The 27,863-nt window shown below is 48.1% G+C and overlaps 1 protein-coding gene across 6 annotated transcripts in view; it reads left to right on the top strand.

The window, feature by feature from the left end:
* The first annotated feature begins 368 nt into the window (after positions 1–368).
* Positions 369–27,863, top strand: part of LOC134547399 (sodium/potassium/calcium exchanger 3-like) — a 234,323-nt gene continuing 206,828 nt past the window's right edge. For 4 of the 6 annotated variants that reach the window (XM_063391260.1, XM_063391258.1, XM_063391259.1 and 1 more), the window contains exons 1-2: positions 656–969; positions 18,979–19,116. In XM_063391260.1, the coding sequence (XP_063247330.1) occupies positions 840–969; positions 18,979–19,116 (268 nt within the window). In that variant the 5' untranslated portion in view covers positions 656–839. Of the gene's footprint in view, positions 970–18,978; positions 19,117–27,863 lie in introns of all 6 variants that reach the window. The other 2 variants (XM_063391268.1, XM_063391262.1) reach the window with 2 other exon arrangements.

Raw genomic sequence — 27,863 nt, 5'->3', positions numbered from 1 at the left:
GGCAGCCATTACCTTGTGTGTGCACAACAAACCGGGTTCGTCATAGCCTGCAGGTATTTATGTCAATGGTTCGCTAGCAATGATGTCATTATACAGAAGGGGAGAAGAAAGGTTCTGCCGGCCCAGGTTCTCGAGCCCGGCAGCTGCCGCAGAGGAGGGCAGGGGTGGCTGCGTGGGACTGTCCTGTGCCCGAGCAGGTGGCACAACTCCGCTGAGGTGCGTGAACCTGGGCGCCCAGCAGAGTGATGGGAAACACAGGGCCTCGCACAGGACTGGGCCGAAGGGCAGGCAGGGGCAGGCGGCAGCTCACTCGGCAAAATGTTCAGGGCAGAATGGGATAAAGGGGAGAAAAATCCCCAACCAACCCCAGTAAGAAACCTGCCGGGTGTCTGACAGGCGCAGGGCTGGCAGCGATGGCTGCCTCCTGCCGTCCCCGGGAGCACTGGTGAGGGGTCACTGATGCACTGAGGCTTTTCTGGTATCCAAGACTGAACGGGCGGTACAGGCCGTACCGCACGCGATGATGCCGAGAGATCCCGAGCGCCTCTGCGCTTGCGGGAGGTGCGATGGGTGCGACGAGCAATGCCCAGCGAAGGCGATGCCCAGCCAACTCCCCCCACCCCCCGCCCAGGAACTTGCGGGCAGCGGGCAGCAGGCAACAGGCACCGTTGCTGGGGCTCTGTGTGCCGGCCAAGGAGTGACCGAACCCCGCCAGCTCCGCCAGCCCCGCCGCCGCCGTGCGGCCCCCGCCCGCGGTGGGCGGGCGGAGGCGGCGCTGCGGCGCCTGGCGGGGTTCGGCGCGGCGAGGGGAGCGGTCGGAGTGCAGCGGAGCGGCCGCGATGGGCGCCCCGGGTACGGCGGCGGAGCGGCGGCAGCCCCGGCGGCGGCGGGGGCAGCTGCTGCGGGGGCAGCTGTGCGCACTGGCTGCGCTGGCCCTGCTTCTGGCCGGCTGCGCGACCGGGCGCGGCGGTGAGTGCGGGGACGCGGCGCGGGGGGGCGGCGTGACGAGCGGAGCCTGGCTGCGGAGGGCGGCGCCGTGGGGACCGGCGCGGCCGGGGCTCTCTGACGGGGTCCGCGCCGGGGCCCTCCTGAGCCGGGGTGTTCCGCGCCGGGGGCGGCCCCAGGAGCGGCGCGAAACTTGGCGGAGCCCGGCGTGCGGCGGGGCGGAGCGGGGCCCGCACGCCCCGGGGGTCCCGGCGAGCAAGGGGTGGAGGGGGCCCGGAGCTCTCCTGCGGGGCCGCGGCCCCGGGAGGGTGCCCATCGGCCGGGGGTCCCCTGCCCGCTACGCTCCGGCTGCGAGGGGGCGGTCGGAAGCGGTTCGCGTTGTTGCTTTGCGGAGCCGTGAATGTAAGCAGAATTTAGGAAAGGCTTATTTGCCTTTAAGAAAAGAAGAGCGAACGCCTCCGTGCCTCGAATTTGCTTTTTAAATAAACAGACGTGTGTGAAGGGTTTCACGGTGTCCAGCATGGTGTAAGGAATGCTCTCATGTTCAGGGAAGAGCACAAACACCAGCTATGGCTTGAACGCAGTGTTTCTGGTGGAGTGTAATGATATTGGGATGGGTTTTTAAGGTTCGGGACTTTTATGCCCTCAGTTTAATTGATTTTTTTTCTTTTTTGCATATTGTCTAAAACTTTGGCTTTTTCTCACAAGTGTTGTAATTGCTTCCAAGAAGTAAGGCCAGGAAAAACATGAACATCATTGTAAGTAAACAGGAGTTAATGCATGTACTGAGGTGCATTCAAGTCTGCCAATACAGAAGATGCAGATGTGTGACACCAGTATCCATCCATTCCTTTACCTGAACTTCAAAGGCTGTCGGTGAGAAGGGCTGTGGTGCTAGGGCCAGACCTTGCTCTCTTCCCCCTTTCTGTCAGCAGGAAGATGATCCTTGTCCAGCCGAGCAGACGGGCTGCATGCTGCTGTCTTTGCCACACAAAATATTAATAGATGATGTGGCAAGAGTGGTTTTCACACCTGTTTTAAAAGGGCACTCCTCTCTCTGAAGTGCAGTGCTCGTTCCCATCCCATGTTTTGGGGTCCCTACCTATGCAGAAGGAGCTCCATCTGCTGTAAAGGCTGGTGCCACAGGTGCATTTGTGCTCTGCCTGAGCTGCTGAAGTGTTCCCCAGTTGGTGCAGCAGACTTATGTTAGAGCTCTGGTTGCTTTGCTTCCGTTTGGGAGCCTGTCTCACGCTGTGATCAGAGTTTGCTCAAAGTTAATCTGAGAGGTGAAGATTTGCTGTGCAAAGCCAGGAGTGACAGGGAGAAGAATCGTGTCACAGGTGGAAATTTTCCACAGCACCCGCTGCATCTGCTGGCTCTGCACGGCCCCAAAGCGGGCTCTCTGAGGAGCCTCAGATACCACCTGATGCTCTCCAGCATTTGTGTTGTGCTCAGGAGATGGAAAGGTGTGTTTCTGTTTAGCTATTTCACTATTTTTCCTGCATAAAAACACAGCATTTATGATCCACAACACAAACTTTTGACGAGATTGCTTTTGTGTTGAGTGGCATCTCTGTCCCGACTGCCCTGGCAGGAGGCTTCGGGGTGGTTTTCACTGTGTGCAGTTTGGAATGCAGTTTGAAGTGCAACTCCCAACATCCTTGATGCCAGAGGGACTGATGGCAGCGTGAGGCTGGGCACAGGCTTCCCTGGGATGCTGCAGTGACTGCAGAGAGCCTTGGTGTCGAGGTGCAATCCAGCTCAGAAGCCTAGGCTTGAATCACCTCTTGCCATGATACACGCACGTTTTGAGTGCTGCAGTTTTCCTTTGTCAGTCCCATTCCTCTTCAGCTGTGGCCTGGATCTGGAGGAGCCAGGCTTTTCGGATCATTGCAGACCTGTGCGTGCAGGCAGTGTTGGGTGCCAGAGCCTCCTTGTGTGTGTGCTGGCATGTCCCCGCAGGAAACAGGCTAGAGCCCTTCTGCAGAGGCAGGTAACTACAGCGGTCTAGTTGATAAACCATCTGGACCAGGCAGCTCTAGGGGACAGGGCACGAGCTCTGGGTTTCTGCTCTGGTAGCTCCCCCTGCTTTTCTGAGGGACTAAATCAAATTTCTCCATGTCTCGTTTGGCGGAGTCTCAAAAATAAGGCTACTCTGTGAAGTGAGTTTAAGATCTTCTGATGCTAAATAATGTGTAATAACAAAGTGTTAAAACATTATACTGTTCTGTGAGGCTTATTCCAATGATCTCTGTGTTTCACAAGGGTCAAGTTTTTGGAAAGAGATTCGGTGCTAAGAAGAAATCCACATTCACGTGGTTTGTCTGGGCAGTGATCACAGCTGCCTCTGTCTTGCTTGCTGGCAATTTAAGTATGTGGTTATGCTCTGGCATTAAGGAGGTCCCACTAGTAACTGAGAGGTGTAACTGAGACCAAACACAGCCCTGCAGACCCCAGATCCAGCTGCCAACTGCTGGCTGCCTGACTGCCACCCGCGCAGAAAGGGTTGAACAAAGTGTGAAGTTGGGTTTATTTTTTTTCTTCCTTCTTTATGCCCCCCATCAGTCTGAATAAAATTCTCTGTTCTAAAAAGAGGGAGGAGTGGAGACTTCATAATATGAGACCATCTTCTAAATTGTAATGATTCAGGTTTTTCAAGGGAGGCTTCTGAGTCAGACCTTTTACCAGTTTGCTGTCATGGACAGCAGAAATAGCAGGGGCATCAGTCAGTGGGATTTTTCTCTTCTTCTTTATGTCCATGTCTTTGGCAGAATGGTCTTCAGAAGGGTCTGCAGCCCTTACTCATGGGGATGGGCACATCCAAGCGCATGGAGTTGCCTGCGTGATTCAAGTGTGGAGGATCCATGTTTCTTTTGAGTCTTGTTTTAACTTGATGGGAGTGAAGTGTTCAGAATGGTAGAGCAAGGCCTGCCAGATGTGTTTTGACTGGTTCTGAGACTTACCCTAAAAATGAAACTCAGGCTGTTTTCACAGGACTGGTATTTGCCCTGTCCTTGTGGGCTGTGGTGTATTGAAAGCGTTCATGTCATGAAAACGCACTCAGAAAGACTCTGAGCAGTCCTAGGTGGTGTGATGAGAGATAGGGAGCAAAGATCCTGGGCATATCTGCCTTCTAATCCTGTTCTGGTTGGAGGAGCTCACAAGGCTGGAATGAGCCATGTAGGCTGTTTGCTCCTGACAGCTTTGTCACAAGCCCTGCCTCAAAGGGCTTTTCCTTACAGATCTCCTTACTGCCAAAATAACACTGAAGAACCTTGGTTGGACAGATCCTGGTCCTCTAGCTGAGAGTTAAAGCGAAAATTCCCTGATTTCATTTGAATGTTTTGGTTTGCGTGAACCAACAAACCCAAATCAAACTTTAGAGGTCATGCAATAAAAGCACAAAAGCAGTTGTTTTCCTCACCTCTTCAGCAGAGTGTAATCCTAGCTTCAGTGTGAGTAATCCTAGCCCAGATGTATTGCTGTAATCGTTGGACCCCTGGATAAGGAAATTTACCTTCACAAACTTGGGAGAGGCATCAGGCTGGATTGTGGTATGTGACCTCTTTGGCAGGGAGTGTGTTTGGCCTTGCAGGAAATGACTTGTTCATTTATTTAGTACTTGTTCAAGGTCCTGCACTGACAGCTGACTGAGAGTGAGCTCTTATGTCATGCAGCTTGGGGAGCAGCAGGGATGGGACACACAGCACTGCTTGCAGGGGTGAGGGGACCTACTCAGAGCCATGCTTGGCTGGCAGCATCAGCTTCACGTGCCAGCAGAGCAGGGCTTGCACACCTGTCTGTGGCTGAAGAACTGCCTTCACAACTCCCATATCTCTGGGTCTGTTTGCAGTCTACTTCATTAAAGTGTTGTGGGAGCGCTGGGCTGTGTGCCCAAGGCCTGAGGTGGACTCTGGCACAGCATCTGGAACCATGAGGTCGTGGTGCTTGGGATGAGGATTTGGGATGCTCGGGATGCTCAGGAGCTCTGGCCCAGTGAGGCATGAGGGAGAGCACTGCTGGCTGCCCTAGCTGGTCAGCAGTGGAGATGATGCCAGGCTGAGAAAGGGTGATTTGCAGAAGGACTCAGCAACTGATATTCCTTTGGTCCCTGTCAAGGTGAGGTAGGCTTGTGCTGCATACCTACCTGTGCAGATGGAGCTGTGTGGGCTCAGTCCTGCCCTGTTTGTGGCTTGTGGCCTCTCTTGCCCTCATTGGTGCCTCCTGCCTGGGGTCTGGCATGGTGGTGACCCTTAGCACAGCCTTTCCAGCAGCTAACCCAGCAGAAAACTATCCCAGGATAAATAAAGGAGGTTTACTACCAAATTAGCACACTGAAATGACTTGGTGAGGGGCATTAACAGGCCATGGCCGAACAGAGAGCCCTTGCGCGGTGGCTGTGGTTAGAGCAGCAGAGGTCGTGAGGAGGTGGGCATGGTTGGTTGGTTCTGTCCCAGCCTTTTCCTAGTACTTCCCCCCTGCTGCTAATCTTCAATAGTCCATAATTAGGAAAAGGCAAGTCAGTCGCACTGTCAATTTTTGGTGAGAGATCCTCAAAAGACTCAGCTGAACCTATCATATGTGAATGTGGCAGGTATTTATGCGTGCATCCCCTTGGGAGGATAGACATTAAAAAGAAGTCTGTGCTGGTATGGGACAGGGTCATTTAGGAGATCAACATCCACCCCTGCAGTTGGAAAACTCCCCTCACCCTGGATGTGACCTGCTTCTAGGTGTTAGCCTGTCCCAGGGCACTTTACTTGGTTTTGTCTCTGTTCTTTAAATTGATGGTAACTTTCTGGTAGCTAGGAAGATCATTGGGTTTTTTCTGGTTTCTGTTCCTTTGGAGTGGTTTAAGCTACCTCTTCTGGATTTCCTGTTGACAAGCATAGAAAATTTAGTTTTCATAAGGCCTTCCCTAATATAAAAGTTGAAGAAAACAACCAGGTTTCATGAAACCTGTGCCTGAAAACTTCAGAATTTTGTGTTTTGGAATGAAAACTACATGAGGTTCACAGGAGTGCAGGGCCTGAGGGATACACCTTAGGATCCACTGCAGCAGCTTTTGAAGCTGCAGGATTGTCCTGTGGGCACAGCAATGGAGTTGTGCTGTGTGGTGGTGGAAGCTGCACTCTCTCTGCTATGCTCTCTCTCCCACTGCCTTTCACAAGTCACAGCCAGGCAGTTGAGCTGCAGCAGTGCATTTTGAAAAAAAAAAAATTAGAGTTTAAAGTTCTTACTCTTTTTCTAGCCTTCCTTTCCTTGCCCTTCTCTAGAGCAGTCTTTAGGCTTGGGGCTTTGGAGTGCACTGAGTTTGTTCAAAAGCTTTGTTCTGCTCTGGGTTTTATCAGTTAGACCAATGCCAAGAGCCACTGGTAACCTCATCCTGTTTTTTTTCTGCTGCTATGGCTTTCCGGGGAGGAGCAGTTGGACATGCCCAAGTGTGGGCAGCATGTTCAAGGTCCTTCCACAGTAATCATCCCTTCCTGTATACATGCTCTCAGCAGAGTAAGGCATAAGGTGAGTAAATCCTTGTGGTTGCTCCACATCACTCATGGGATCAAAGGGAAAGCCTTTGGAAACAAAGTGGTAAATGTGTGTAATTTGCAGCTTGTAAATGGGTTCTTGGCTGATCCTTGAGGGATGCAGGTGTTCTATGTCTCCTCCCTGTGGGATTCTTGCTGGACTGTCAGACTCCTGCAGCCCTGAGCAGCATGTCCTTGCTACCTTATTGCCAAGGCCATCTGGATGGGGAGTTTGTGGTGAGCTGTACATTCGTCGGGGGTTGGTTCCCTCTGTCTTGTCTCATGGCAAGGTTCACATTCCCTTTTCTTGCATCACCTCCCACTGAAGGTCACGTCTCCACAGCAGTCTGCAAAGGAATGTTCAGGTGAGACTGGGGCCTGATTTTGTCAGCTTAGGATCCATAGCAGTGGAGCTGCCAGGATAGGGAGATGGCCATAGGATGAGACTGCTGTGCCCAGAAATTTGGGAGGGCGTGGAGGCCTCCATCACTTTGGCCAGGAGACAGCTACATCAGAGGACCAGCGGTACCTGCATGAGACAGGAAGTAGATGCAGCCCCTGTGTTCATACTGTTGCATGGCTAGATTTCAGCTTAATGCTCAGATTTAAAAATAAAGTGGGTGCAATCTCTAGGTGTTAAGCTTTTCTTTAAAAGCAGGCTGAGAAGACTCTGGATATAACAGGATTTCTCAGTGTGTTTGATTGTTGGAGGGAAAAGAAGGGAAGGGAGTGGGACAGGGTGTTGCATTCAGCAGAAAGGGCTGGACTCCAGGCTGGATTAAAGACTGAAGCTTGATGTGAACTGGAGATGTTCAAGCTGGGGTTTTCTTGCTGTGTTTCTTTTTCGTTGGTTTGTTTGTGTGTTTTTATTTTGTTTTTCTTTTTAGGTTTGGGTTGGTTTTTGTGGGTTTGGTGGATTGGTTGGTTGGTTGGTTTGACTTTTTAGGTGGGGTTGGTTTTTTTATATTCCTGGGACTAGAAGCATTGTATCAAGGACTCCGGGGAAAGGTTCTGGGCCTTGTTCTTCTGCAAAAAGGGAGGCATTGAAGAGAAGTCCAGATGTGGTATCAGCGGAGAAAGCTGTGTGAGACAGTACTTGCTGGGACTTTAATTGCTTTTTAGGGACTCTTTCGGCTAACATGGAATGTCATCTGCCTATAAGCCTTGCCTGTGGGTAGCAGACAGTCCCTAGGTCCTGTCTGGCACCTGGGGAATGGCCTGGAGGAGAGGGGAGCAGGATGTGTGTCCAGCTGTACCCTGTGGCCCACATTTTCCTCTTGCTCAGCTCTGCAAGGCCAGGGCACTGGTCCTGTGTCAGTGGATGTGAGTGTGTGTTGGAAAGGGGAAATACCTTCCTTTAGTAGGGGAAAATCCCTCTTGGGCACAAAGAAGTGTCAGATGGGAGGCATGGATTTGGCTGTTTTGGGACATTCCTGTGCTGAGCTGGTAGCCAAGCAGCTGTGTGAAGTGGCTGGGATGCACAGCCTGGCCTGACCTCACTGCTCTTTCGATTGTGTGTGCAGAGCCTCAGCTCAGCGCTGGGTTTGTGTCCACAGGCAGTCAGGCCAGGGACCAGGGCTTGACTTGCAGTGTGTGAAGTGCTGGGGTTGAGTTCAGGTGGTTACCCAGGCCCTTCCTCACTCTAGTCATTCCTCAGCCCCGATCCTGTTGGAGGAAATGGGATGAGCAAGTCTGTCCTCAGACTGCGAGAGAGGGAAACTGAGGAGCGAGAGGGTTCGCAGGATTCTCCAGGCTCGAGAGTGACAGGTACCCAGGTGGAGCTCCGATCCCCAGTGTTCTGCCCTGTCCCTGTGGATGAACCCTGGGAAGTGTGCTGTGTCCCCTTGGTGGCTGAGGGATTGCAGTGTCCTGTCAGTCTCAGTGCCAGGAGAGGAGAAGGACAATGTTTGTGCAGTTTTGGGCAGTGCTGAGCCCCTAAAGGGAGAATTGGTGTACCATGGCTCATTCTCTGGAGTGCTGGAGTGTTTGCTCCAGCAGCAGGCATCATCTATCCAACCAGAACTGCCAACACATTTTAATGACTCGACTGGGGAAGAGCCTGCTGGAGTCCAGGAAAAGAATCTTTTTGATATGGAAGCCAAAAACATGATAACTGAGCTACAAACAACCAAAGGGTCTGCTGTTAAAATAATCCTTATTCAGAGATAGACTCAACTGGCTTTTTTCCCTAAGATGGTCAGAACATCCTGTAACATAAAGCAGGAGGAGAAACGAGCCTTACATGGACATTCATTTTTCCTCTGAGAAGATCTACTCTCCAATTCTCAGTGCACCTCTACATGGTAGTTGATTTGTATGTTGTTGAGAGGACAGGGTAGAAAGAAACTCCTGTAAATGAGCATTGCCTGCACTGAGACAGTGTAGCAATTCATTTTAGGGGAAACTGGTCCCAGCCAGTGGCTGCCACACAGAGCTTGCTTGTTCAGCAGGTTCCATCAGCTGTGCTCACAGCAAGGTACTGCTGGCTCTGCACTCTGGCTGGGACAGCAGCGGCATGGCAGGGGAGGCAGGCAGCACTTAAAAGCACCCTTGAGTTAGTTAACTTTGCTGCTGGCTGTTGACAGAATAAAAGAAATTGAGTTTCGTGTTCTTTGGATTTGTTCTTGTACTAAATCAGAGGAGGCAGAAAATCAAGCTTGTTCAGAAGTGGAGGAGTTGTCCAAGAAAGTAACTGAGTAGTGTAAAAGCTTCTTGAGTGAAAAAATGATTCAAAGGGAGGTTGCAGGGGTGCCTGTCTCCATAGCAGAAGGGCTCCAGCCCTGTGAGCATCTTTGTGGCCTCCTGTGGACTTGCTCCCACAGGTCCATTCAACCTTCTGGTATTGGTGGCTCCAGGGCTGGATTCCAGGTGGGGTCTCACCAAAGCACAGCAGTGTTTTTAAAGCCTTGCTCATAGGGCTATTTAAAAAAAAAAAGCGCAAAAGCCAAACCAGGCTTTTTGTTTCATTTTATGAAAACCATGGGAAGCATGAGTTCTATTCCCCCACTCGATGTCCCTCAGGTGCCCCTCGGGCATAGGGCTGCATGTGGGTGATAAAGCTGCTTGGGAGACAGAGGCTGAGGACCCAGGGGTTCTGGTGCTGGTGTCTCAAATTGTTTAAATTGGCTGTGGCGGCATGGTGCCAGCTGACACCAGCTGAGAATCTGGACAGAACAACTTGTCCAAGGTCACTTCACGGGCTAATAGCAGAGTGGTGAATTAAACCCAAGTCTGCACTCACTTTTATTTACTCACTTCATTGTAAATAAAGCTTTGCTTACTGTTTGTGAAGGTCTGCCCATCTTAAAGCCTTATAAAGAAAGGACAGCATCAAACACTTGATTCTGGGATGATGTGGAGCACTGTCCTTCTGTTCTAGGACCTCTGGTTAAAAATAGAAGGCTTTTCCCCCCTCTATAGTATTATTTATTTAATTAAAGCACTCTGAAACATTCCAGGCTGGCTTCATTTCTCAGAAGAGGGCAGAAGTGCTGCTGTGCGGCTTGGGACTGGTACTTGTTGCCTTTGTGCCTGATTTTTCCAGTGAGTAGGGAACATTCCCCAGGTGGAAGAAGTAAGAGTGTAGGTACCAGTTTGGACAGGGGTTGTATCCATGTCATCTGCTTTTAGGGATGGGCTGCCTTTTCAGGGATCTGCTAAGGAGCCTCTACAAGCTTCAGCCAAGCCTTAGCACAGATCTCCCTTGAAAAGATTCAGCAGTCTTGTGCTCCTGGGCCACCCTGATAAGGACCAGTCCAAAATCTCCTGAAGCCAGGGATGGTTTTTGACAGTTTTCTGTATTGGTCTGTGCTGATCTCTGAGGAACTTCCTGGATCTGTCCAGGGAGGTTTTTCTTTTCTTTTTTCCCTTTTTCCTTTTTTTTAAAGTTTTTTTTCAGTCACTACTGTGTTGGTTTGGGTATGGGAGAGAGGACAGGAGTTATAATTCAGGATCTGCAGCAGAGGGGCACAAAGCTGAGCAGCTGCCTCTTGCTGGAGGGATCCCAGAGCTGATTCCCTCCTGTGGGACTGGGAAAAGGGACATGGAGGTAAAAAGGAGAGTAGGATGAGCAGGACTTCCCTGCCGTGTGAGGCTCTGCCAGTGCTGGGGCTGGCATCCATGTACTCAGTGATCTTGGGCTTCATATCCACATCCATCAGCAGGTAAGTGGATGTCATGGGAGGGATCTGTGGCAGGACAAGACTTACTTTTTCCAGATAGCCCAAGCTGGCAGTTTTAACTGAAATGTGCCTGGCTCCAGTTCTGTGATTCCCAGGCTGCTTGGCCACGTCCCTCTCTTCCCCGATTACCTGATTTATTTCTAGATATGTTTGCTTACTTCTAATAAATATGAGAAAGAGATGTCCTGAGGCTTCTATATATATTTGTCTGTAATTAAGGTAGGATTAATTACTTAAAATAGTGTTTAAGGACCTTTTATGAGATCTGCAGATAGGAGCATGGGATAAAATGTGTAATGAATACATTATGTTATAAATAATGGACACAGCCAGTGCACAGGCATCCCTGAAAGGTAATAGCTCTTTCAATATTTAATTAAGTGGGTACCTGCGGGAAACACTCTCTGTCACTAATGTAACTTTCAGCGTGGCTTGGAGACACACATCAATCTGAAGGAGGGCAGGAGCCCCTGTGCAGTGGCGGGCACTGTTTGTTGTAACAGAGGGGTATGGAACCAGGCTTTCCACCAGGATCCTTGGTGGGTGCTCCCTCTTGCTTTTGGAGCACATTTGCCTGTTGACTTGTGGCAGTTCCAGACCAGATTCATTTGACGGCCAGTGGCAGGGAACAGGACCACAGGCACCCTGCAACCTCTGGAGCACCTTGCTCTCCCATGTTAATTCCAGCTGTTAATTCCTGGGAACCCAGATGCCTTGGTGTCAGGAATTCAGTTTTCTGGGGAGGAAGGCACAGCATCAGTTATAGGCCAACAGCTGCCCTTCAGCATGTTCTTAGCACTGACAAAAATCATCTCAGGGGTTTTCTGAGCAGATGAAGGAGAAGGGGAATTACCACCTCTCCCTCTGCCAGGTTTGGGTTCACACCTCCGTCTCCAGCCGCTCGTTTCACAGTTCCCAGCTCCTCCACACTCCTGTCCCACTATATTTTATCCCTGTACTTTCACTCTCTCCACTGTAGCTCTGCACTGGCTGATGAGGGCTGGCTGTTCAGTGAATTTTCCCGAGTGTCACCTCACATCAGGAGTGCTTTTAGGCTGCAAATCCAGACGTGGTGCTGAACAGTGGGGTTAAATACCAGATCCAATGTCTTGTCTGGGGCTGAGACTCATCTCTGTTCCCCAAGTGCCTTTCTAGCACAGTAGGAGCAGTAAATAACAGTGATGAAACAAATGCCAGTTAGGGAGTCTTGTGGTGGTGTTGTAGGGAAACACAAGGGGAAAGGAGATGTAAGGCAAAAGGACAAGGAGAAATAGTCTTTTTAACTTGAAAAGCATGTTTGTATTGAAATTCAGCATAAAAGCTCTTTTCCCTTGTGCTTGTTTACTTTTTTGTAAAATCCAGATTTTTCTTCATCTTCTGTGGAGAAAAGCCATGAAAATAATATCTCTTTCGTGATGTTTCCCCTATCATCAGTGATACCAGCATGGGAGCCAGGGCTTACGACAGACTTTTTTTCCCCCCCTTTCCTTTCTTTCCTGGAAGGGGTGGCTTGTTTTTAGTGCTCCTTCTACTAGACTGTGTTGCTCCAAGCCCTGTCCGGCCTGGCCTTGGACACGAACAGAGATAGTTCAGACAAAGCTGTGAGGGTGTCATTTTTCATATACTTTAGAATTTACCTGGGATAAAGTCATGGTTTCCCTTTCCTTCCGTTTCTTTTTTTTTTGTGGAAGAGCTGCTATGTTTCTTTTCTTAGCATATTTTTATGGTATTTTCAGACTAAATTTAATTCCGTGGAATTATATTTAGCTAGAAGTGTAAAAGCGAGCAAGCCAAAATAAAATATTTTATTCCACTAAAACATTTCATCTGATCCAAAACTGTCTTTCTTCTCACTGTGTCAGACCAAAATTAGGAAAGAAATACATAAATGTGAGGGAAGAAGCAGTGACTGTTCAGCTGCCAAGCACAAACCTCCCAATCAAACCCCAGGTATTTACCCCTGTCACAGGGGTTTGAAATACAGTTTGTTTTTTAACTGCTTTTTAAAAGATAAATGTGTTCTCCAGAGTGTTAGCTCTTTCTGTATCACGTTACCCAATCCTTCTGAGAAACAAGGGTCTGTCTCGTAGCAGCGAGAAGAAGTACTGCTTCTCCAGCCTTGTAAGGTCATGATTTCCAGGTTCAAGCAGCCACAGGATCTTGGAACAGTATAAAAAGTAACACTGTTACTGATGGGAAGTCAGCTGGAGATGAATTTATTGCTTCTCTTTTTTTCCTTGCTATCTACCATGAAGGGAAATCGTGAGGGATGGTTTTGATAGGGATGACCCAGATGTGCAGCCACCTGTAGCACACCCTTACTGATGTGATTCCTGCCTTCTGTGAGATGGGTTTTCTAGTGAAATGTGGGAAAGGGAGAGAGCAGGGGTTCTGAATGTACTTTAGGATTCCTTGGTGTCACTCACAGATAGCAGTGATGAGGGCGAGATGCATGGGAAGGAGCTTGGTCAGCGAGAGGAGCTGTCCCAGGGACATGTTGGAAAGGGGAATTTGCTCTCATCTTCCTTTTCTGCCTCTGAAAATTTCCTTTCTGTTTATTTGGGGCAGGGGGGAAAGTGCTGGTACCTGCAACAGAGTAATGTGAAAGATGCTGCTTCACCTACTCCTGCAGTTTTCCTCTATGACAGCCACAAGACCAGAAGGAGGAAAAAGCAGAGTTTTCTGGGCAGTGTTAGGAGACTGTCCCATGCTTGGGACAGAAGGTAGACGGAATAGGCAGCGGCTCTGTCAGGGGAGATGTGCTGTGCCAGTGAGCTGTGAAAATCACACCGGGCAGTCCACGGCTGCCAAGCATAGAGATCATGTCAGCAGTGCCCAGAGTTTCCACTAGTGCCAGGTGAAATGCTAATGAGATGAGAGTGGCAGCAGGGAGTGAAATATCCCAGAGAAACCAGAGCAGGGAATCAGGCTCACAGTACCGAGCTCTGTTGTACTGACCAGCAGGAAGCTGCTGCCTCGAGAATTACCTGAATTTGAGCAGGATCACAGAGATATGGCCATGGTAAACCTGGGGAATTTGTAGAGGCATTAAAAGATTGTCTGGAGAAGAAAAACCCTGTTCAGAGAGGAGCCAAGTCACATGAGGCTGTAATAGGCAGAAGTAAAAGGTGGTATTTTTACCAGGTGCAGAACTGTTCCTTTTGTGCTTAGGTGTAGATCAAGAAGAACAGAATAGTCAATTTAATGGTCAAGCTGATATGAATACTAAAGAAAACATAAGTTTTTGCACAAACTGGAAATGAATGGGAGCTTGGAGCTCCATGATGGGAGTTTGGAATAATCACATATCCGTTAACAGTTTTTGGCACAACACAGTAGTGAACACAAGACAGAATTTTATCTTCACTTAACTAAGCTTAACCCAGCACTCCTTGTGATGTAGTAACCAAGGAATTATTGGGGAGTCTGTTCATCTCTTGCAGGGATACTTTCCCATCCCCTGAGCTTCGCTGTGTGAGGTGGTGCAGGCACTTCACCTGGAGCTTGATGAGCCATGAGTGCGATTCTGCTGAGTGCTGCCTGTCCTTGAAGTTTTCTTTGCTCTCACTCAAGGTGTGAGCAGAGGCAGGCCCCAGCAGAATGCATGTGGAAATTTCACTTCCAGAGGGTGGGCAGCTTTTGAGAGTTGAAATAAACGAAAAGTCACATTTTGCTGTTGCGAAGAGAGCTGTGGAGCTGTTGTTGGACCTTCGGAGCATGCTCTGCCCTCCCAACTCCAGCTGGGTTTTGTTGAGAGCAGTGCTGGGCTGGGAGAGGCAGAAGCTTTGGGGGGCCCTCAGTAAGCTCTGTGCTCCTTGGAAGGGAGCTGGGGAGCCTCCCTAGAGGTGTGTGGGAGCTGTGGGTGTGCCTGAGGTTTTGTGGGAGTTGTGGGTTTTTTTCCTACTGAAAATGAGATCACATAGAAAATATGTGGGAGGGTGTGTGGTGAGAGGCTGTTGGTGCAGGGACCCTGCTCTGCTTGGCTACTGCCTGCAGCTTGGCCCTGACCTCTGGGCCTTACTCATGTGGTATAGGTATTATCAGCAGTGTGGTTTCGTGTGCTTTCCCTGCCCTTCTGCACCTTTCCATGTAGGTCAGGATGCATGGAAATACAGCTTTGAAATCAGGTGTAAGGAGCAGGCCGCTTGTCATAGCCAGGTGTAGGATTTCTGGGGCTTTTGTTGTTTGTTTGGGATTTTTTTCCCCTGAGGATGCTCTATTTATGGTCTTTGCTGCTGATGATTTTGGAAGAAAAGCATCTCCCAAATCACCCTAAGCAAAGGGCTAATCCATTTATGACTTATGCATGCTTATGCAACCTGGAGCTCAGATCCTGTGGTGGCTGTCTGCAGCAGGTCTGATGGTGTGTGGGCTGACTAGACATGTCGCTGAGGGTCTGAGGCCAGCACCCACAGGGACGTAGCCATGGGAGAGCAGCGGTGGGGCAGGGCTGCAGCTAATTCAGCTGAGTACTGCTCTTCCACCAGGGTTCACATAGTCTGTCCTGAGGTCACCACACCACTGCTCTCCACCTCTGTGCTGGCTTATGTGGAAACTCATGCTTGTTCCAGCTTTTTTTTTCTTCCTCTGAAATACTTCCCTGTTGTTTTAACTGCAAGAACATTTCAGGGAGACAGAGATAATTCAGCTGGTTGTGAAACCAACCCTCCAAAACCCAAAGCTACCTCTGTGAAAACAATAGATAAAAGGGACAGACGAGAGAGGAGGAGGGGCAAGCATATTTCAGAAAAGCTGTGCTGGTTTTGGTTCCAGCCAGCAGTTTGCATAGAAAGTAGTTTATTGTCAGTGAGAGCTGTGCATACCGGCCAGCTCTCAGAGCCCTGCCTGTGCAGCAGTGCTTTGTGCCAGGGAAAGGCAGTGGTGACTGAGTTGTCCCTTCAGCTGGGTTAGTCCCCTGCCCGTCAGCTCTTCCCTGCTCCAGCCCTCTGCCCATCAACTCTTCTGTGCTCCAGCTGGCTGCTCACGAGCACCTTCCATCTTTGTTGCCTTTCTTCACATCAGCATTGTTGAGCTGAACCCTGCACTGCAGTGGATGAGTTTCTTCTCCTTTCCCAGTGCTGAGTTTGGGTGCTCTTGTCTTGTTTGGCTGCTTGGGCCAGCTGTGCAAAGGTCTCCCTGTCCTGCAGGACCCCCATCTCCACACCACCCTGCTTTGTCCCCTGTAGGAACTGGGTGTCTGCTCCAAGGTCTTGCTGCTGCTCCATCTTGTTGGGGTTCCTATGCCTTGCTGCTGAAAATAATTGTGCTTATGAGATCAGAGTGCAATTGGAGAATGTGGGGATGTTGTTCAGCATTGTAAAGTTGTGTTCTTCCTGCTGGAAAGTGCAGCCAGGATGCGTTTGGCTGTGTTTCTGCAGCACTGAAAGTTGTAAAGTCCAGCCAGAGCCATCTGGAATAGCGTAAGGAGCTCCTGAATTCCCATGTGGAGATCTGGGTCACACACACACTGGGTCCACCTCATTTTCATGCTCATAAGTGGAATAAGTGAGCAGTGTTGCTGGAGAGCCCATGCCCAGCAGGCTGCCATGCCAGCCTGGCAGGGACAGGAGCTCCTAGCAAGCACACACTAGTATACTCATGTGAAGAGACGGGGCCACTGGAATGCACTGTCTGCATTGTCTTAGTTCTGTTACGAAATGCAGAGCAGGCACAAAGACAGGAAAAAATGACTCATGTGCTTATTGTCCATGGGAATATCTCTGGGAGGAAACCCAAGTAAAGCTCTCCAGAACCTGGATTCCGAGTGTGTAATGTAAAACTGGTGCTGGGTAACTGGAACTGTGGAAAATACCTTGTGGCGACATTCAGTGCTTGAAAAAATAATTCGCTCACTTTGAAATATGCTATGGTACAGAACTTTGGAAAAACTTCATTGTACTAGCGCTTTAGAGGAGTCACAGTATATACAGCAGTATTATTTTAGTATGAAGTCAGTAGCTAGAACATTAATAAGAAAAGCGTTCCATCTGGCTTGCCCAAAATGGCACTGTAGCTGAGGTGGGATATTTAGCAGTCTTCACCTCTGCTGAGTAAATGAAAAAAACTCTTTGTTGTGGTTCCCATTAAAAATCATCCAATCCTGAATAACTACAATTGAGAAAGAAAACTGTTAACTTTCTTTATTGTAAGTTTTCCTGCTTTTCCTTGGGAAGAAGAGTCTGGCCATGGTGGTGGTGGCCTGGCAGCCCTGTTGTGGGATGCTGTGGCCAAGGTGATGTCCCTGGCGCTTGTGCCTTGTGCCAGCACCTAAAGCAGGGCAGGCCTTGAGTATCCTCTACCACACCACAAGGAGACTGGTGCCAGCACATGGGGGGAAACCACAGGGACCCTGTTGTGGTCACTGAGTGTCCTTGTTAGCAAGGTTAAAATCTTGACGTGCCCCTGTTTTCACAGGGAAATCCTTGGAAGGCTAAAGCTTTGAAAAAGGTTCATCTCTAACTTCTGTTTCCTATTGCTCTGTTGAGTGAAATGTGTTTTAGAATGGAGATGCCCTAGGCAGGATTTTGAGGCTGCAAATTCTGCCGTGGGGCAGCTGGCCCTGCTCAAACTTGGAGGTGCCAGAGGAGAGCTTTTCCAGGTATCAGTCACTGCATCGAGCTTCGCCATGGACCAGCTCTGCTGCTGTTTACTCATTTTGTCAGTGCTGGATATAGCCTTTATAAACATTCCTATTGCCAAATTAAGCTTTTCCCCCTTCCAGAGTCACCTTAGATGACTTTCTTCATCTTTACCCCTCACTTAGAGGCGTTTACCATCTGAGACAGGCATAGTGGAGGGAGCAGGAGAAGTTCTGCCAGAGCTCCGGGACCGTGGCAGTCCCTTCCTTGTGCCACTGTTCCATGCAGTGACACAGAGAAACCAAGCCTGCTTGGAGAAGAGTTCCTCTGCTTTGAAAGCAGCTTGTTTGAGGAACTGAAACTGCTTTGCTGAGGCTACGAGAGTGTTTGTTGTTATGGGAGATCCCTGATGCTGCGTTACAGCTTGTACTTCTTGGAAATGCAGTGAGCTTCCATCGGCTTAATCTTACTGGTGCTCACAGACTAAACTGAAAGCAAATTCCGTTCTTTAACATTTGTAAGGCATTGAAAGGACCAAGTGCTTGAAGCTTCGAATGACGGCATTTGGTTTACCCAAGGTAAATTGGGATTTTTTTGCTTAGAAAACAGGGGTGCTTCAGGCTGCCTTTGCAGCTGCAGCTCTTCCCCCAAGCATGCACCCAGATGACTCCTGCGTATCTTGGGAGCATTGGTCCCAGTTACTGCTGGTGGCCTGGGATGCAGATTCCCAGGCAGTTCTTCCCCTAACATTCTCTCATTGCTGCCAGCATGACACAGAGCAGAGCTCTGCCTGAGCAGAGCATGATCTGGGCAAGGCAGACAAGTCTCAGGTTGGGCTGTTCTCTCAACTGGGTGTGCCAGGGAACCTAACAGAAGGGTTGGGACCTGCAGAGAACCTTTTCCTTTGTCCTTAGTCACCCTCTGAGGCATTGGCCCAAGATTAGAATCTCTTTCCCACTGCTTTTTCACCTGTGATCTCTTTACAAAGTAGTCAGCAAAACTGGGAATAATTCAAAAGTCCTTGTGAGAGATTCCATGTTCTGCTTGGTGGGAAGGAGATGGATGGGTGGGAGAAAATCCCGCTCAAAAGCTGTTTGTTACTAGAGACCTGCAAGGTCTCCATTGCAAGAGGGCTGATTTGGTGTGTGGATACCTTCTGGCTTAAAAAAAAAAGAGTTTTTTTCTTCCTCCTTTGAATCTGAACCAGCGTAGGAGGCATGGAACTGACACATGAGCATATGTTTCCAGCTGATTAGGCAGATATGGCGTGTCCAGGGCAGACCAGTCTTGTGCCAGGAATATTGTGGAAATCAGCCAGCTGTCTTTGTTGACATTACTAAAATAGAGCTTCACTCAGCAGCACCAAGGCAAAGCTGAAGGGGAGAGCAGAGCAAGGATTGAGTCAAAGGTAGTGAGACAAAGTAATGCCCCTCATGTTCTTGGGGTGTGGAAGTGTGGAGTTGTGGAAATGAGTCAGAGGCGTGCTCTGGCTTCAATCAGATGGTGCTGGGTGGGAAAACAGAGGTGCTCTTCTAGGATGAACTTCAGAAGCTGTGTAGGAATGCACGTGGCTCCTGTGTGATGGGGAGCTGCTGGCAGTGTCCTGTTCTAGTGGGCTTAGAAACACTGCCCTTTCAAACCCCAGGGAGTGTGGAATTTCTGAAATGCAAATGTTTTGATTCCTTCAGGTGTTCAGGAGAGGAATCAGGAGTTGCCTTTCCTCACGTATCTACTGCTCTTTTCCTTCAGGTTACAATGCCCTGAGCTATTCTGTGGAAAATGGTGACAAATGGAGTGGGCGACAGCTCCTGCAAGCACATGAGCGGAACGTGACTGATGTCCCAGAGGATGGGGGGCAGCTCTATGTCAGAAACTGCACTGAACCAGGTAGGAATGAAAGTTGCCTCTAGCTCCTCAGTCCTGCAGTTGGTTTCCTCACATGTGTACTGCCAAGACTTCCTTATTGTTAAGTCCATAAATGCTGCTTTTCACAGCAGAGCTTGGATATAATTTCCTCAAGTTTTGGGGAGAGGTGGGGAAGGGTTTTTCTCTGTTCTTCAGGACTAATGTAGATTACGTGCCCCAGGATAAATTCTAACAAATACAGTTCTTGCTGCACTTCTTTGCCTATAATTTTTCCTCTGCTGTAATTCCTAATAACATTTCTGGACAAGTGGATGATTATGGTCTTTTTTAGACAGCAAAAACTGGTACAAAAATTCTTCATACTCAATTTTTGCTTGTTTGCATAACTCTGGCACAGTGCAGACCCAGTCTTGCAGCCTCACATCAGCACTGGCAGTAATATTTTCCCCCACTGTGCTTGGTACCTCAGCACCTGCTGTCTCACCATTGTAATCGTTCCTGCTCCCCTCACCAAATAGACTGGTCTGTAGGAAGCATGGGGGATTTTATTTGTGGTGTATGGAGTTTTTCCCCCCCTTTTTTTCAGAAAGTAAAACAATAATTACTGAGTACCTTGTGTTTTCTCAGGAGAGAGGAAGCAGAAATACCTAGATACGTGAAATTACTGTTTCTTCTTGAAATTTTCATGATGTCACATTCTGTAGTAGAAACGTACTGCAGAAAGGAAGTGAAAGTAACAGAATTAAGTTCCTGTGAATGGTTTTGTCGATTTTGTTTGGGTTTGTCATACTGTAAATGTAAATAACATTAAGCAGTGTTAAGTACTATTGATTGTTCTGGTGTTAGGCCGGGTGGCAGTCAGAAGCATTTAGGAGTGGGACACTCCCAAGTTACTATCTGTGAAGGATACCTGTTGAGCTCAGTGGGCTGTGGATGACCTACAGAACGGATCAGTTCTGCTGCCCAGCAAACAAGTGAGTAAAAGAGCTGGCAGAAGAGCAGGGACGCATCAGTGTGTTGTGAATGATGTTGGTGCTGTCTGTGATCCTACAGCATGAGAGAGCAAATTGGTATTAGCTGTGCTTTCGTGTTTGAAAGTGTGGCCAGCAGTAGGGTGGTTCAAATCCTGGTACAACCCTGACAGCAGGAGCTGTGGTTGTAAGGCAGAGCTGATGGAAGGCTCGATCCGAGGGCAGGACCCTTGGCTGCGCTGGTGCTGGATCAGGCCCCAAATGGTGGCACAGCTGTCAGAGTTTCACTGAGCGTGGCTGCCTTTGCCTTCTCTTAGGGCTGCTCAGCGAAACTGGGGCAATTTGTGGTGCTGCTGAGTATTATGCACAAGTGCTGCATAACCAAAGCCTGAGGGCCTGGGAATCAGAAGAGCTCAAATCTCCCCAGCATCCACACAACACCATGTGTGTTGGCTTTCAGGTGCTTCTCCTTCCCTCAGGCAGGTGTTGGGAGGGAAATGCTGCCTTGAAAAGGGTTTTTTTTTCCTGCTCACTTCCCAAGTGAACCTGTATAAACACCTTGCAGCTAGGCAAAAGTGGGTTGTTTAAGAAAGCAGTTTTACCTCATCTGCTGGTGGAGGGAAGTGGAATGCCTCCCGTTAAAATGTGTTATGGTTTTTTGCAGTGCTTGGCTTCTGTGCTATGTTGGCAATAAACACACCTTGACATGCTAAAGGGAAGATCTGTGTTCTTTAGCTGCTTGGGTGATTGCAGACTCATTTGAATGCCTGCCATGACATTTGCCAACTGCTACTTTCACTTCCTAATGGTTTATCCAGTGGCCTATCTAGTATAATTTCATTCACTAGTTCATCAGAGCTAGTCCATATAGTGGAAGTTTTGCTCACTTTGCCTTTGCAACAAAAACTGTAGATTAAAGGGGTGAAATGGACTGAATCCAGCCTCAAGACAATTTTTAGGATTTTTTTGTTGTTATTTTTTTACCTTTTTCTGAGAAATGCTCATCAAGGGCTCTGGCCTGATCCTGTGGCTGGTTGTGGTTGTGTTGAGTGCCTATGGAAGCAGAACCACAGAGCAGCTTGCTGTCTTTTCTGAGGAGCTTCTCGTCTCTTGTTGCCCATCCCCTGAGTGTCCAGCCCTGGAGTCAGAGCTGCTTGTCCCCTCCCTCTTGGATCCTGGTGGCTTCTCATGGCAATATCTGCTGTCAGACAGCAGATGCCCTTCTGGACTCTTCTACCCATTCCCTTGTCCTTGTCGTATCCACATGAAGGTGCGTGGAACTAAAGATGGACAAAAAAAATTGAACAGGGTTTATTCACAGAAGTAGTGATACTGTTTAAATGAAATACTTGTGATTCTGGGCCATGTTTGACAGTTTTAGCTCATGCAAAAGATGACGAGGAAAGAGTAAGAATTCTTTGTGTCAATTCAGGCAAAGTATCATTTACTCACCCAGTCCCGTTCAGAAATGTGATTCACCTACTGGAAGCCAAGAGAAAGGATTAAGCTGGTTTATTGTTGAGTTTTGGGTCAGGTCCCTGCGCTACCAGATTCAGAACTCAGATTGCACTGGAGGAGCTCCGAAGCTTGCTTGCTGCTATTTCAGGTGGGGTTTGTTAGCTGCCAGAAGGTGACAGGCTCTGGGGCTGTGTCAGGATGGGATGGCAGGTGTCTGGAGGTTCAGGTCATAGGGGGTGGCCAAAGTCCCAGTGCCAGCCCTCGGTGCCAGCCCTCATTAGCTCCTCACCAGACTGATGTATGCTTCCCCTGATGAACTGTCATTGCCTTCCTTCCTCCCCCGCCTTAGCTCTTCCACTCCTCAGAGAGGCTGAAAATAAAGTAACAGCCCTGCTGAAGTGTTCTGTTTTAAAGTCATTATCAGTAATAGCAGGAAATACTTGATTGCTGCAGGAACAAAAAAATCTCTCATTTAGACCCTCAGGCATAAAAGTGCTTGAATTAAACAGCCCAAGAAGTTTTTGTGCAATTATTTTTTACGTCTCCTCATCGTATTTCAAAATCAACTTTCTCCTTTATCAGTATTTCTCCAGTGAGTCATATCTCGTGGTACTGTAATTTGTAGTGTTTGGCTGTGAAGCAGGTAACCCTTGCAGGCTGCTTGCTTGTGGCCATGTCTTTGGAGCCCCATTGGCATCGAACCACAAACTCAAGCCCACAAACCCAAAGCCCCTGAGGTGGAGCTGAGCTTTCTGATCTCTTTCCTCTCTTTCCTTTATGCACGTGCTGGGCTTTATGTGGTCTGACTTCTGCTGGGTTGTCATGCCCAGAATGAAGTCCAGAGAACTGCAGAGTTTAGAAAGACCTTCTTCCCAAGCAGATACAGCATGCTATATGAAGAGTGATTTTGCATTTTGTTTCCCTTTTCTTCATTTTTTTCCTTTTTCTCTTTGAACCTCAATCCAATTGAAAAACAAAGTTGGTTTCCCTCAAGCAAAATTAATTTTATCCTAGCAAAATTAAAAGTAAAAATTTGTTCCTGCCTTGCAAGTTTCAAACCTTGCTTTCATTTGAGGGAATGTTAGAAAAATAAATTGCTGTAAGTTAGTAACAAAATGTCCCCGAGAAATAGCAAAAAAGATGTTCTTCGCTCACTGAGAAGTTTGGTGAATTTGACAGAAATTTGCTTGAACTTCTGCTTCCACACTTCACTTCTGTTTGTCTGCTTCAGACCTAAAGTGTCAGAAAAGCAGAATGTTGGGGTTAAAACCTCAGAAATAAAATCAAAACCATGCTTATTTCTTCTGGGTTCTTGTGCTGGCAGGGAGCTAGGTTCTCTCTTGCTGCTGCCAGGAAGGAGAGATGTTCTCCTGGAGGGGACCAGGGGCTGAGGTTTTCTGCTAACACATGGCCCCAAGGAGCTGGGCCTTGGGAAGCCCAGGGCTGGTGCCCACCTTGTGTCTAGACACTGGATTTGACTGTGTCCCAACAGCTGCACCTCTTGCTAGGAGAATGTGCAAGACAGCTGAGGGCTTTGGAGCTCTCCTTACAGAGCCTGTGACTTCCTTTGCTAGAAACAACTTTGGATATTTTCTTTTCTGTGCTGCACTCTGGACTTGCTCTGGGCTTGGGGTTTGCCTTCTGGGCCGGGCTTTTTTGTGGGACTGCTGGATTGTAGGATCTTTTAGCAATACAAGGTGGTCGCTGGTATTTTGTCTAGGATTTTTCAGCCATCCAAGGGGGCAACAGCCCAAGTGTGTCTGACTTGAGCTGCTGTGCGGGGGAGCAGGTAGCTGAGCACCATTGCTCTGAGGCAGGACCTGCTATGTTTTACAGCAGGGCTGTACCTGGACAATATGCCAAAGGCGGAGCTCAGAGCAACTGCTTTTGGCTGGATACTTGAAAACTCTGATCACCAAAACCATACAGTTCCCTGTAAAACAGGGTCCTCTGGGCACAAACAGGAGGCCAGTGTCATTCTTTTTGCTGAAATTTTGCCAGTGTTCCCATGTGTGCAGCTCCAAGTGCCAGAGCTTCAGGGAGAAAGCACAAAGCTTCTGTGGTTAAAATCAAGAGGTGGCAGTGCTATTACCCAGTTTATCCTTGGTATGTTCTATTGCATTGATGAAACAAAAGAAGGAGAAAGCAAACCCCAGATTCCAAAGCCAGTGTTGTCACTATAGTGTGCAGGCTGAGGAGAGGTGGTGAGCTCCAGGGTTTTTCCAGAATACATAACTGCACATATATCAAATGTATCAACTGCACATGTACAGCTGTAGTTAAACTACTTCTTGTTCTGACAGAAAAGACCCTTGGCTCAGCCTTCAGCACTGCAACACAGCCGGGATGTGCATCCATAGTGTGAGCAGATCTCTCAGACTGAGGCTTGTTTGCTCGATTGGTGGTGCTTGTGATGAGCCTGTTCCCATTTTAATTGTTGTTTCTGGTGGAAAATGCTGTGTTATCACAGACGAGCTGTGCAGGGAGGGCTCGCAGAGCCCTGGGGGAAAACCTGCATGTCACACTGTGTAGGGAGTGAGGAGCACCAAAGGTTAATTGCCTGCTGCTACCCAAGAATCATGTTTATAGTCTTGAGAAATGATGACAAAAGGGGAAGAAGAAAAGAATAATTCTTGTAGGGAACAAGGAACAGAACCTGTACACTTGCTTATGACAAAGGCACAGGAGGAAGACGTTTGAGAGTGTCACAAGTGCAGCCCCATCAGCATGGTAGCTCTCTAGTAGTGGAGTGGGGAAGCCCTGTGTTCTTTTTTATGATTATTTTTTCCGCTTTGGAATAACTTTAAAAAGCCCAGAAATTTTCTCGGTTTTTGGATTTATTTTGGCTTTTTTTTGTTTGTTTGTTTGTTCTTTGTATCTAGAGGAATGAGACTTGCTTCCTTGACTTTTTTTGTGAATTTGGGTTACTCCTTTGGTTATTGTGTGTTGTGGAAAAGGCAGCAAAGAGGCTTAAAATACTGAAAGGTGACCGTTATTTCCAAATTTTTAAGTGACTTTGCATTTAAAAGATGTTAAGCAACAAAGCATGACTTCAGACGTGAGTAAATATCACATTGTACCTTTCTGAACTGGGTTTTACTTCTCTGACACTTGAGGATGCCAGGCTGCTGCTGTACATCACTCTGGTAATCTGAGAAGTCTTCCATGAAGCCTGTGACCTGAATTTCTAAGGAGGCGGTGAAAAAAAAACACAAACACAAAAAACAAAATCAAGTCAGACTTGCTTCTTTCTCTGGGAAGAAAACGCACTTGGATTTTCACATGCTGAGCATGGAAGGCAGTGCCAGTGGAGAGTTTTGGGGTGGCAGCTGGGAGGACTTAGCATGGTCCCCTTGTTTGATGGCTCTCGCTGCCTTGGGAAATTGCTGAAGTGCAGATGGCTGCTCATAGCTGCAATAACATCACAGTTATTGTGTACCAGATATAGATGTTCTAGACTGGTCAGATATGAGAGTAGTTTCCTTTTTTTTGCTCATCTGAATTATTCGCCTGATGTGGTGAACGCAAATTGTCCACTTAGCATTTAAAAATATATTGCTGCATTTTTTAAAAATGTCCTAATTCTCCCCAGGAAAATCTGTGCTGCTGTAAAATTTTGGTTGTTGAAAATTTTAGACTTGCAGTACTGAGAAATTTGGGAATTAAGTCATTTTCCCTGGTGCCTGTTGACCCCAGGCCATGTAAAATATCTGACTTGTTTTTGTTGGGACAGAGTATGAGGTTCCTGATCAGATCACATGAACAACAGTATCTTTCCTAAGCTATTTAGACGTTTCTCTGTGATGCTAGAAGGGCAGAGGGAGTGAGCTTGATAATAAAGGAAATCAGAGCAAGTGGTTATCAGCACATGCTTTAAATTTTGGTGTGTCTGTAGTGTTTCATAGATTGAACATGAATGCCTCAAGCATTAATTTCAGTTTCAGGGCCGAAAGCTGACGTAGCTCTAAGATTCAGGACAAGCCTTTTTTAGAGCTCTGTTTTAAATTTGGTGTTTTGGAACTATTACTGCCAAGGAAGAAAAATAGCATCTGGCCCCACACTGGAAACTGAATTTTTGTTGCTTGTTTTTCAGTTCTTGCCAGTAGTTAGTAGTTAAACATCAAAGGTCCAGATTTTCCACAGGTGTAAAATATTACTGGCTTCACTGACTTCACTGCATTTACACTAGATTTAAATGACCAAGAATCAAGTACAACATTCCAAGTCAGGTTTTAATACAGTCAGGATAGAGTTTTTGTCATCTGCCATCTGGATTTTAAGGAGTGCTTAATTGAATAGTTTTTATATACAGGCGTGTGTAAATTCACTTATGCATGCATAGAATAATGGTTTAATACATTAGTGCTAAAGTAGTTTGATTTAGTGTGCAGCAGTGGATAAAATAAAAATATTTAATGAAAATTCCCTTTTTTTGTGGACTGCATTTAAAAAGTTTCCCAGATTAGATATGGCATGCCCATATGTGCAGGTCCTTTGTCATTTCCCTGCTGTTCCTGTTAGGAAATGGAGAGGTGAGTGATTGTTCTTTCCCAAAGATCCCAAGATGCCTGGTGCTGGCAGTGGGGTGGAGAGCTCCTGCTTTGTCCCAGGCTCTTCAAGGGGCTCTCCTGTTGGGATCAAAGTCTTCTGTGCTGGGTGTGATGAAACCACACAGAAAGAGGGATCACCCCTCCAATCCAGAACCATCTGTGACAGCAGGGCACACTCTGGGCAGATAGGGGGAATAATGGAACAGAATACAAGCTGCTTGGAGTGTTCAAACCAGGCAGACACTCCATGGTCACCAGCATGGAGAGCTGCTTAGCACTCAGTGTACGCTCATCCAGAGATGCTGAGAGGTTTTCAGATTTGGTTTCATTTCCATCCTGAATTTCAGGATTTTAGGATATGGTCAGATACCCTAAAATTTCAGGATAGGATCAAATATCTTTTAAAAGGCTTATGATGGTGCTTTGAAGAAAAAAGTACTGATTGAGGGGCAACAGCTGTCCCAGTGCTTCATGAGCTTTCTGGCAGCCTCTCTCTCAGGGAGAACTGCTGACCCCCAGCTCATTTGTGTGCCTTTGCCAGTGACCAAAAGTAGTGTCCAGGTGATGCCACAGTTTTCTGTCCTCACCACTGATTTTGGCAGTGTCCCCTATAGGCACAAGCTTGGATGAGGATCTGCCAGGAGCTCTCAAAGTTGCTTGTACAGTTGTGGTTGTGCTTCTCTTGCTGGAGGGGGAGATACTTTGGAATAAACCCTTTCCTTGGTTTTATATATATATGCATAGAAAAAAAGAGAGGTGGGATAAAAAGAAGTGGATAGTCCTGAGCAGGGTCCAAAGTCCAAAAGGCCAGTCCTGGGGCTGCAGCCTGGTGAACACAGCAGCAGTGTCAGCCCAGGCACCTGCTGATGGATGGGCAGCTGCTGACAGCCTGAATAGCCACTTCTAATTAGCACTCATTAGAAGTCTCAGAAGAAACCGACTTGAGAATCCGCTTCTGCCCCCAATGAGTGGGAGTCTGCAGTGACCTAAGCACTGCAGTGCTCTGTCCTTCTGCAGCTTAGCAAGCTGTCTGGCCTGGGGGAGCATCCCGGTGATTCTCCACCACTGCAACTCCAGCTCTGAAGGGCTCTGAGCAATCCTGGGCCAGAGGTGCTGTCTTCCCATCTCTTAATTTGCGGTAGAAGAAGAGGAAAGGAGAAAGTGATAATTACTTTGTGTTAAAACAGAGATAATTACTGCTATAAAATTTCACCAGAAAACAAAGTGGTAATTAATTATTCATTGTCAGACCTCTAGAACGGCTTGCCAGAGCCAGGGTTCACATGTCCTGTGGGCATTGTCACCGTGCATGGATGGCTCCATTGGGAGGAGGCTGCTTTGGGGTCTCTTGGGGCTGCTGCCCATGGGAGCTAAACCTGTTGCTCCATAAAACCTGGCTGCAAACTGAGCACCTGATGGGATCCCTACCTGTGCTCGTGGTAGATATGGCTGTGTTGGTGTGCCATGGGCAAGTCAGGATGCCTGGAGAAGGGCCATGGCAGTAGGAGAGGCAGCTGCTCAGGCTGGAGGGGTGTGTCTGACACTGCCCTCTGCCTCCATGTGCACACAGGTCCATGTTCACTGGGAAAAGTGCAAGCAAAGTGTGAGATGTATTTGCCACTGGGATTGGGCCAGTGGACTGAGTGACACTTCTACAGTGCGCTCTCACATCTCCCAGTTAACAAGTCAGTAACTGGTATCTCTGTATGAAATGGCTCCTTGCATTTCATTTTCCCTGGGAATTTCAATGTTTCCTGTGCCCTGTGTGAGCCTTTGTGCTCCACAGTAG

The sequence above is a fragment of the Prinia subflava genome, chromosome 2 (assembly GCF_021018805.1).
Source record: "Prinia subflava isolate CZ2003 ecotype Zambia chromosome 2, Cam_Psub_1.2, whole genome shotgun sequence".
NCBI classification, from domain to species: Eukaryota; Metazoa; Chordata; class Aves; order Passeriformes; family Cisticolidae; genus Prinia; species Prinia subflava.
This window is presented reverse-complemented; position numbering and strand designations above follow the sequence as displayed.